General features: G+C 47.7%; 1 protein-coding gene across 3 annotated transcripts; it reads left to right on the top strand.

Moving 5' to 3' along the window:
- Window positions 1-229: 229 nt before the first annotated feature.
- On the top strand, window positions 230-10,494 carry usf1 (upstream transcription factor 1). 3 transcript variants are annotated; one of them, XM_087841186.1, is made up of 11 exons: window positions 230-281; window positions 945-1,006; window positions 1,117-1,166; window positions 1,933-2,045; window positions 2,247-2,360; window positions 7,255-7,408; window positions 8,964-9,051; window positions 9,149-9,207; window positions 9,282-9,376; window positions 9,448-9,576; window positions 9,876-10,494. In XM_087841186.1, the coding sequence occupies exons 2-11, from the start codon at window positions 999-1,001 to the stop codon at window positions 9,963-9,965; spliced, it is 900 nt and encodes a 299-aa protein (XP_087697312.1). In that variant the 5' UTR covers window positions 230-281; window positions 945-998; the 3' UTR covers window positions 9,966-10,494. The 3 variants fall into 3 exon arrangements, with proteins under 3 accessions (XP_087697312.1, XP_087697307.1, XP_087697316.1); XM_087841181.1 differs by lacking the exon at window positions 230-281 and having other exon boundaries at window positions 295-1,006; XM_087841190.1 differs by lacking the exon at window positions 230-281 and having other exon boundaries at window positions 295-1,006; window positions 8,964-9,042.
- Window positions 10,495-10,549: the final 55 nt, after the last annotated feature.

A 10,549-nucleotide genomic window follows, 5' to 3' on the forward strand; every position in this document is an offset into this window, starting at 1 on the left:
TGGCCGCAGAGCACACACTTTCAGGTTACCTGTGCCAAGCTGGTACACCTTGGGTCTTCCGTGAGGTCCTCTTTCATGAATGCAGTCAAATGTACCAATTTACTCTGAATAGTGACGCAAATATATCTTTGGAAGTTGTGTAACATAGACTCATTTTTAACGGAAGCGTAGTTATTTGTATGTTGCTGTTACTGATCTGGAACCAGCCGACTTGATCTACTGTGGCGCATGCGTAAAGCTGAAACAGCTCTGTTGACAAATATCGGAGGAGGGACCACTGTGTAAGTAGATCTTTGTTCAGTCTGGAATATCTTGGCTTTCATTTAGAACTAAGCGCATAATTTGGACGTTAGAATGTTTTTTATAGAAACGTCGTCTTTATTAGCGAGGCCAGACACTGTTTTCACCGAGGCAGCAGGAAGTGCTTTGTTAAACATCTGCAAAAACCGCTGGGGCCGTACGGTAACGTAACAGAAAAGACAGCATCCTCGTCGAGTCGCAATGAGACATTCGATTTCCGCCAGAACTGTCAAATTAAAAGCGCTGATTTGGCGCACACGTCGAAACTTCGCTCAGTCATAGCAGTAAAATACAAATATAAACTAGATATAACGTGCTATAGTGTTAAAGGTAACACTGACTACAACAGACACCGACGTTGAACACTTCAGTGACTTGCCTTGTTTGCTGCCACCAGTGTTGATGCTTTAACTTTGAAGGCGACATCTGCTCGTTTCCTGCGCACAGACCGTGACGTTCGCACGGTTTCCGCTGCTTCGGCGTTAACTGCTAGCTACCGCCAACGTTTTTCTAATGTCGTTTTAGCTGCAATCTCCCGCTTTAAGCGTGTGTTCGCTCAAACGACACCATATCGACACACGATATTTTATAGTCGTGAGCAAAGTTTGTCCCGCGTCTTTGTCAAACTCATGAACTTGTTTCAGTCTGGCTGTGGGAGCGAGTGAAGGCGGTCTCCTCGTCCAAGAGCTTCCCGAGCAATGAAGAGGTGAGTGGGGCGTTTAAACGCGCCATTGTTGCAGTTACCACAAAGTCAAGGACTTGTGTTTGACAGGGGGATGAGCTAATTTATGTATCCTCTGTTTCCAACGTGCGAAGTCAGCAGAAAAGCCCAGAACAAGACGGCACTGTCACCGTCAACGAGGAAGGTAAAACAAACAAAACTGTGTGTGTGTGTGTGTGTGTGTCACTGCCTTTAACGTTCTCCTATTAACACTGCACTAAGGGACTGCCGTGGTACTTCTATGTACTTTAAACAGTCCGATGCAGACTCGGGCGGTTCTGCCTGAGAGTACAGTTGGTGGGACTTGGAGTCTCCTTCGTCCTGCTGCTGACAAAGATCCCGTCAGTATCTGCCAACTGAAAGCAGACCGAGCTTTCATTTTGACAGTTATGATGAGTTACACAGCGATGTGGCCAGCTGGCTAGATATCTCGTCCTCACCAGCAGTTATTAAGTGAAACTGCTTCATTATTCCTTAAGAGCCGATCAAACAGGCACACACGTATTTTCACTGCTGGCACATGGCTATGGATACAAGGAGGTTTTAGGTTGGACGAGGTGAAGGAAGTTTCCTTTTTTACACACAGATTTGTGGAGAAGCTTAATATTTAGCTAGCTGGTTAACCTGTGATTGTAGCTGTGTAGTTTATCTTAAATAAGGCTGATTCCAGGATACACTGGACAGAGAGGGATCCCATTAATAATGGATTAATAAAGGAATGACTTCAGCTGACCTGGAGCGACATGATTGTGTTGTTACTATAACATTTCCTTTAAGTCTTTGCAGTTTTGTAATCTTCCAGAGCATATCTGGTTGTGTGGGGCAGCCAAATCATAAGTAACAGGTTCAGTCTTTTTAAACTGCTGCTGTGTCCTCAGACTGTCTTACATTTTATACGTTTGCTTCTTCAGGGTCCGTAGCTACCGCTGAGGATCCAGCAGCTATTGCTACCATTCAGTCTGCTGCCACCTTTACTGACCAACCCATCAAATATCTGTTCAAGACAGAAGGAGCGGGTGGACAGGTAGGACGGAGTGCTGAGAGGAAGGCCTTTCATTCTGTCACTGTTTGCTTGTTTGTTTTCTGACACTTGTAGTTCACCTAAGCACAAATGCACAGCTTCCAGCTCAGAAGTTCAGGTAGATTGGAGTGTTCTCCTGAGGTTTACCTGTCACCTCAGAGGTAATGAGACATCAAGCACTCAGTGTAATGTGTTGTGTTGCAGGTGACCTACAGAGTGATCCAGGTGGCAGATGGCCAGTTGGAGGGTCAGACAGACGGAGCTGCAGCGGTCAGCCTGGTCGCCGGTTTCCCCGCGACCACTCAGACTGTCACACAGGTGCCAACAGTAACTGACAGCTAACTGTAATCTTAGGAGGTTGGAAGAAAAAGGTGTCGTAAACCACCGCCTCTGTTCAAGGATGGTTGTTCACACTGGACATGGATGGCTTCTCTTTCAAACCATCTGTGTTCTCTGTCCAAAATGTGAACACTGGCATCCTCAACAGAGTGACCTTTGACCTTTAGATGCAGATGTACAGCTGAGTGTCATCCTGTCGAGGTGGCTCTTCTGTGTTGTGCCATGTGTTTTTGGAGTGGGTGTTTATGATGAGTTACACAGCCCTGTGGCCAGCTGGCTCGATATGTAGCCAGTGTAGAGTACTGAGCATTAGAGCAGGGCGATATGACCAAAAATATTTATCACCATATGCATTTGAAAATTTGCGATAACGATATAACTGACAATATAATTGACACGAGACAAAATACTTTACAGCTCCACAACTTTATTAGTGCAAAAAAAACCCATCAATGTATTTTCACTTAAACAAGCAGCTGTTTTTATCTGCATTAAAGTTATATAAAAATGTAACAGTGCAAATGCAAATTCCTCGCTGACAGTTTAACCAAAAGGCGTTTCCAGTGGAAACTGGCCGACATATCTTCAGCATAACCATGTAAAATATCCACAACACTTAAACAGAGGTCATACACACACAATACGGTAACATTATGTTGAAGCACAGTACGTATCACTCCGCGAGGCTCCGCCTACGATAGCCGTAATGCTCCGACAATCCATCAAGCGGTGCAGCTTCGTAGCTTAGCAAAGTCGTACTGAAACATTTGACAGATTTTCGAGCGCCGTGCACATAAAATCGTTTCGAGGTCAGTAAACACAACCAGAGTTCATACATAAGGCACACGGGATTATAAGGGGCTCTGTCGACTTTCAGAAAAATCAAAGGATTGATTTTAAGTGCGCCGTATTTTCCAAACAACACGGTAATAACGACGGCCCGCTAGCATGCGCTACCAAAAATAGTGCTTTGTTGTGTATCTGACGGACGAAAGCTAAACCAGTTCCACACCAGTGAAGCTGCAGCATTTTTACAAACCAGTTCAGGTTCATCCGTTTCATTTAACGATCCACTTTCACTCTTCTCGTTCTGCGTCGCCGCCATGCTTTTTCCGCCATGTGCGTATGTAAACAAAGGCACTGCGCATGCGTGTTTCACCCATATTCTATTGCGAGATTTCATTTTCCTATCGTTGCCCAACGTTACACCGGTGTTACAATGAAAGGTATGATATGGCCCAGCCCTACTGAGCATTGCACAGCATATACTGCAACGTTTAGTGTACGCCGTGCAACTGTCTCCCAGCTACAATCCAAGTTTAGGCTAAGTCCACACTAGCCCAGATAGATTTGAAAACGCGGTTTTCGTCTGAAAACGCTCAGCGTCCACACTAGCGTTTTCAGTCGTTTTCACAGAGTTGTGCGTCCACATTGAAACGGCTGAAAACGCTGACGTTCCAGTCCTGCGCAAAAGCGCATGAGAATTAAAGAATTTGAAGAAAAGCTATCTGGAGCATGTACAAACTGATATTAATCTTTTTTAGGGCCAAAATTGAGAGCAATAAAACAACTGCTGTATAATGCCCTCCGCTATCTTTGTTTAATTGGTCATGTGACTGCATCACATGACTAAAATGCGTCATCGTTTTAGAAAGTCTGCGTGTTCGAGTGTCCACACTGCGACAGGACAGCTCCCTTTTGAATGTATTTGTTTTCTAGAGCGTTTTCAAAATGCTGCGTTTTTCTTTGGGTGAAACGGCGTCGGTGTGGACGGGAGGCCAAAACGGAGAGAAAACGATGCATTTTCAAACAAAAACGCATTAGTGTGGACGTAGCCTTAGAGATCCTTCCCAGGCACCTTAACACCCACTCACGTCTTGCACCAGGTGATCTTAATAAGTCACATGATAGGGTGGGGCAAGGTCTCACAATGGTTTCACCCGAAACCTCTGCTGATAGGGCTTTGGAGCATGATGTCACGGGGTGGGCGTGGAAAGGATTTTGGCCTGATGTGCCATTTTCCGGGTCCAAACAAAGCGCAAGCACACACAGCAGCCATGGTTCGTACTTGCTGTGTGGTCGGCTGCAATGTTCGATCGCACAACCGGCACAGGAATGAGCTTAAAAAGGGTTTGTCTTCTTATTCTTTCAATGTAACATTCCAACTTCCCCTTTAGTGTGTTTGATGGGCAGCTTAGATAATGTCACTACAGATAACAATATAGCCCATATGGTTTTCACTGCCCTATGCATAGCCAAGAAAACTTTCCTCATGAACTGGAAAAATAAAAATAATCTTAATTCTAACCAATATAGAAATTATCTATTAGATTACATTAGTCTTTATACAGCCTCTGCCACCACATCAGATCAATTGCTCTGGGCTCCTTTGATCAGCTCCATCACCTGGTGGGGGTGGGGGGTCATAGTTTGGTCCCACCTTCACTGTTATGATTGGTGTGGGGGTAGGGACAGGCTTGGGGCATCAGGGGATTCCCCAGGAGCATCTTCCTTGGAGGGCTTAACCCGGGGTAGCGGTCATGGCCTATTAGGGGCTCTGTTGGCTCTTAGGTGACGGTTTCCTCGTGGCTGCGTGCAGCGGGGCTAGGGGAGGGTCTGTGCTGACGGACGGGGGTTACTGACCTGGTAGCCTGGCTGCCCCTGGGTGGGTCCGGGACGGGCGTGAGGTTCTGGGGGCGCTCCGTCTCTGGGCTGGGGCCCTGGGTCCTGGTTGGTGTGTTTCCGGGGGTATGGGCGGGTGGGTGTTTGGGGGCCCAGCCCTGGCGCAGGGTGCCGCCGGTGCATCGAGCCACCTGGGGGGCTCTTCTACTGGTGGGGAGGCTGTCACATCTTGCAGGAGGTCTCCTCTCTTCAGGAACTCTCTCTGCAAGAGGGGGAGATACAGGAGAGGTGGAGGAAGATCTCAGCCTGGGCGTCTATTGTCTTGTGTAGTCTGGAAGATGGGTGGATGACGGGGTGGGTGCAGTTTTCTCTGTGGTGGGGTTGGGTGAGCTGTCCTGGGCTCTGTGGGGACAGGCGGCGCTGCTGTTCTGGGCCCCGGTCCGGATGGGCCTGGGCCCCCTTTCCCTGGCGGGTTGCAGAGTATGGGGGTGTCTACTAGGGTCAGCGGGGGAGCTGGGCCCAGGGAGGGGTCACTTGCCCCTCCCTTCCTTCCCTCCCCATTTCCAGCTGTCTCCCTCTTCCCGCTCCACCACAACCACCCACACATGCAGGGCCTTGGGGTAAAGGTGTGTCACCAGGGTGCAGGGGAGGCATTACTCACACTCTCATAACACATACATATAGGATCTTGGGGGTGGGCACGCTACACGGACTCCAAAAGACCATCAGGGTGTACACCTCACCCCTGGCGTCGTTGCCCACCTCTCAATTTTAAATACACGTAGACACTGAGGGCCATCAGGAGGGGCTATGCGCTTACCTGCTGCTCTCTGGCAGGCAGCTCCATGCCCTGCTGGGTTTTAAATGCACCTTAGAACACACATGCATCAACACTACATATGAGCGGGTGGAGGGAGGTTTGGAGTCTTCACACATCCCCGGTCTCTGCGGCCTGCTGGAGCGGGGGGGGGGGCCAGAAGGAGGAGTTGGCCGTCCGACTGGGGTCTGGAGTGTGGGGCCTCCCTGCTGCTGCGGAGTCGGGGCGGTCTGCTTCTCTCCACCCCAGGGAAAAGGGTAACACTACCTGGGTCTGGGTGCAGTTTCCCCCTCCAGGGGCAAGGGTACCTAGACCCGGTTCTTAGAGTACGCTTGGGGAGTGTGATTGTGTGTACAGCGTCTCTTTATGTCTGTCTCCACGTTGGGTGAGTGTTGAGTAATTGCATATGAGAGCATGAGGGTGGGAATGGATGTTTGTGTCTATCAGATCTGGTATCAGACGCCACCTCTCTGGGGACATCTCAGGTCCTCCAAGGTATGGAGGCCTAGCTCCCCCCACCACTTGCCGTGGCGGTGGCAGACGGGGCTCGCTCGGGCCACTTCGGGAGTGGGGTGCTCTCAGCCTCTCAGCCTGGGGCTCGGTCACTCAGGCACAGCTGGCTGCCGGCGGAGCTCACGGGCACGTCACTGCAACCCCCCCTGGCTTCTGCTCCGTGGCTGCTGAGTGACCCCTCATCTGGGACTCTCCTCAGCTCTTTCTGGGACAGTGGCACGGCTGCCCCTCTGTTGGTCTTCCTTGGTCTCTTGTGTTCTGGGGGCCTCTGGATGTCTGGAGTTTTGATCTCCTCCATACCTGCTTCATGCCCTGGAGGACGGGGCTGTGGCCCCCCCACACCCTCTAGCAGATCATTACATGAAGGAACCTTTTAAAAACAAGCGTGTCCATGCTCACAGGTGTACACACGGGTGATCACACACACAAACTACACCCTTTTTGGCTCCTACCTCAAAGCACACTGTGCTGTCGATCTTACGTGCTGCACAATAATGTTTAATATTTAGTATTTACTGTCATATTCCCATATATCATTGTGATGTTGTTTATAGTATTACTCTCGTTTTCTTCTGCTTGTTTTCTTTTTTCTTTCTTCTTTTTTTTCTTTTTTCAGAGGGTTTGAGCAGGAGGTGGGCGGAGCTTCTGTGCTCAGAGCTGCTGCTGTGGGTCTGAGATAACTGTATCAGGGTTCATTGCTCAGTGACGTAAAAAAACTAAATCATTTAGAGCGTCCTAAAAAGCTAAACTGCTCACAAAAGAGGCGTGTGCTTTGATCCAGTTTCACTGGAGCCGTTATGGCTGTGCCACTGTGTACGTGAGTCAGTCTGTGGACGTGAGTCAGTCTGTGGACGTGAGTCAGTCTGTGGACGTGAGTCTGTCTGTGGACATTATTCAGTCATATCTGTCTTCACTGTTCAGGCCGTCTTCTCACAGTCAGAGGCGTTGGAGGGAGATGGCAGCGCTGAGACACAGTACACTTACTACCCTGCCACCATTGCAGATGCCACCACTGGTACCATGGTAACCACCGTGCAGGCGTCTGACACGCTTCTGGGCCAGACCACGCCCACAGGTAATCACTGCGTATCCATCAGGCCTGGATGTTTGTGTGCTCTTCAAAAATACACTGTCACTGCTCTCAGTAAGTTTGTGTAAGACGTCCACGAGTCAGACGGCTGAAGACGTCACGTTCTTCGTCTCATCCATTATAAAATGTTTCTCATGTGCAAGTACAAAGTGGAAAAATCCAAATCCTCATTTATTTAAATCTACTGGCCACATTCTCACGATTTTTAGCACACGTTTGATTTTCAGACCTCTCTGTCCCATCATGACCACTGGTTCATTTTACTCATGATTACACCCCAACCAATCACAGCAGAAGGCCCCGCCCCTCCCTGAGCCTGGTTCTGCTGGAGGTTTCTTCCTGTTAAAAGGGAGTTTTTCCTTCCTACTGTCACCAAAGTGCTGCTCATAGGGGGGTCATATGATTGTTGGGTTTTTCTCTGTATCTATGAAGCGCCTTGAGGCGACTTTTGTTGTGATTTGGCGCTATATAAATAAAATTGAATTGAATTGAATTGAATACATCATTGTTTTAGTGCGATTTATTCATGTACTACCCCCAGTGATAGGCGGTCGACTGGTCTGCGTACAGAGCTGTGGAACATGAATTTGTCCCCTCACCAATTTTAGTTTTTGCATCTTTGTCACACGGAAATGTTTCGGATCATTAAACTAATGTTTATATTGGGCAAAGATAACCAAAGTAAAAAAAAAAAAAAAGATGATTTAATTGTTTATTGGAGAAAACGATATCCAGACCATTCCCCCCTCTCTGTCATCACCAATCAACCACAGTCAGACCTGCTCAGTCCAACTATCGAACAAAGTGAGCAGCACATGGTGCCACAATCTAAAGAAACAGCTGAGAAACAAAGTCACTGACGTCTGTCAGTCAGGAAGGAGTTATGAAGACATTTCTAAGGATTTCCTTAGAAATGTCTTCATAACTCCTTCCTGTGCACACTGAGAGCCATCATCCATGGATGGAGGAAGCTATGCTTCCCAGGAGATGCTGGCTCTTCAGATCACCCCAGGAGTGACTCATCCAGGAGCTCACCAGACCCAGAATCCACCTGAACACTGCAGGCCTTGCTTGTCTCAGTTAAGGTCAAAGTTCATGATTGAACAATAAAAAAGAGAGTGGGCAAAAACAGCCGGTGTGGGAGACAAAACAGTGCCGAGCAAACAGGTCTGGATAGACTTTTCTCTTCATAAATGACATCATCCTTTAGAAACTGCTTCTTGTATTTACTCTGGTTATCTTTGTCTAATATACACAAACAGAATAAATCATGAAGAGGCGAGAACTTTTTCAGAGCGCTGCATATGCAGAGCGAGGCAGTGAGAGACACAGCGGACTTACCAGTCCACTGGTCTTCACCTATGACTTCATTAACTTCCCCAAAGTTGAACAATCAGCATTTTGTCGTCCAGCACACGTGAAACTTCCAGGGAGCAAAGATAACCAGACACAGCCGTCTGCAGCAGTCACATCGTTTTCTGATTGATAAGCATGAATCTGGTTACACCGCTCCTCTGAATCTGGCTTTATTGATTTACAGGACAGCTTTATGTGATGATGTCACCACAGGAGGTTTTGACGGGGTCCAATCAAAGGACGATTGCACCTCGAACTCAGCCGTACATTGCGTAATTCCATCTCACGTCTCCAGAATTAGAGCACTTGATATTTAACCTCCCAGTTAGCTGAAGCGGCTCAGTATCTTTGTTGTAACGTGTTTTCTAGGAAGCAGGACGCTCCACGGGCCTCCAGAGATGAGAAGCGGCGAGCCCAGCACAACGAAGGTGAGCGCAGACATGCAGCGGGAGCTTGATTGGCTGTTGTGACAGAGTAAATAAGCGAAATGTTTCACCGACAGTTGAGCGGAGGCGCCGGGACAAGATCAACAACTGGATCGTGCAGCTGTCGAAGGCCATTCCAGACTGTAACGTCGACTACACCAAGACGGGACAGGTGAGCGTTCAGGTGCACGGTGGCTTCCAGCCCATTTGAGTAGAGGCTGAAGCTTTATTGTCCTGTTTCAGAGTAAAGGGGGGATCTTGTCCAAAGCCTGCGAGTACATAAAGGAGCTGCGACAGAGCAACCTGAAGCTTGGCGAGGACGTTGGCGTGCTGGATCGTCTAAGAGTTGACAACCAGCTACTGAGACAGGAGGTGTGTCTGCTTCAAGCTGCCCAGCACCCCAGTAACTTTAGCTGCTTTGTAACATTCACCTGAAGGTTGAACCAGGACTGCTTCCAACTGTATATAATACTTCATTTAATCAAACGTGTCCCACAGAATGAAAGGCTTTAAGAAGACGTGAATACATCGAATTACTGCTCCATTTTCTCATGAGTTATTAGTTTCCACCTATCAAAATACAGTCGTCATAAAGTCATGGTGTTGTATTCCCGATGCAAAGGTGAGCCGTTTATTCATGCCTGCTGCATTTCTGCTGTGTACTGACTCAGGTGGAAGACTGGAAGTCCAAGAATCAGATCCTGAGGAACCTCTTGCGACAGCACGGCATTGTGGGATCGTCCAGCACAGAGCCTCAGTGAGAACCCTGCAGTCATCAAACACGTGGGCCAAAGGAGTACTTGAAATGCTTTGGAGATACTTCATTTGTGATCAGTGTGCATGAAACAGGGGAAAGAAGTGAATATTGTGAATATTCAAATCCAACTTCTTTGCTAAATGACATCTGAGCTTTTTACAGCATTCTTTTATCTACAGTACAATCATCATATTGATTTAGCGAAGCCCTCATTTAACGCCTCCCTGCACAAACATTATGTTCATTATCGTCAGCCTCCAGTACAGTAAGCTCACTTTTCTTTCCTTTCTGTGTCTCACACACACTCTTATGTTCACATTGTTTATCACTTTGATCAGTCGATGCTATGAGTTGTTATCCAAGAGTCTGACTCTTTGTATTTTTAATGTGTCATGAAGCCTCACTGGGGACATTTATTACATTGCAACAATGTAACTAACTAAATAAATTGGAGGGGGGGGGGGGGGCATTGCATAGTAGGTAGGTTATGTATGTCTTTATAATAAAAACAAATATTATGCTACATGTCACGAGCCGCTCTCAGCTGTGATTAATAAAGCTTATGAACTGGTTAAAAGACTTTAGAAA

Source organism: Neolamprologus brichardi, chromosome 1 (genome assembly GCF_056152115.1).
Source record: "Neolamprologus brichardi isolate AB-2024 chromosome 1, ASM5615211v1, whole genome shotgun sequence".
In the NCBI taxonomy this organism is placed as follows: Eukaryota; Metazoa; Chordata; class Actinopteri; order Cichliformes; family Cichlidae; genus Neolamprologus; species Neolamprologus brichardi.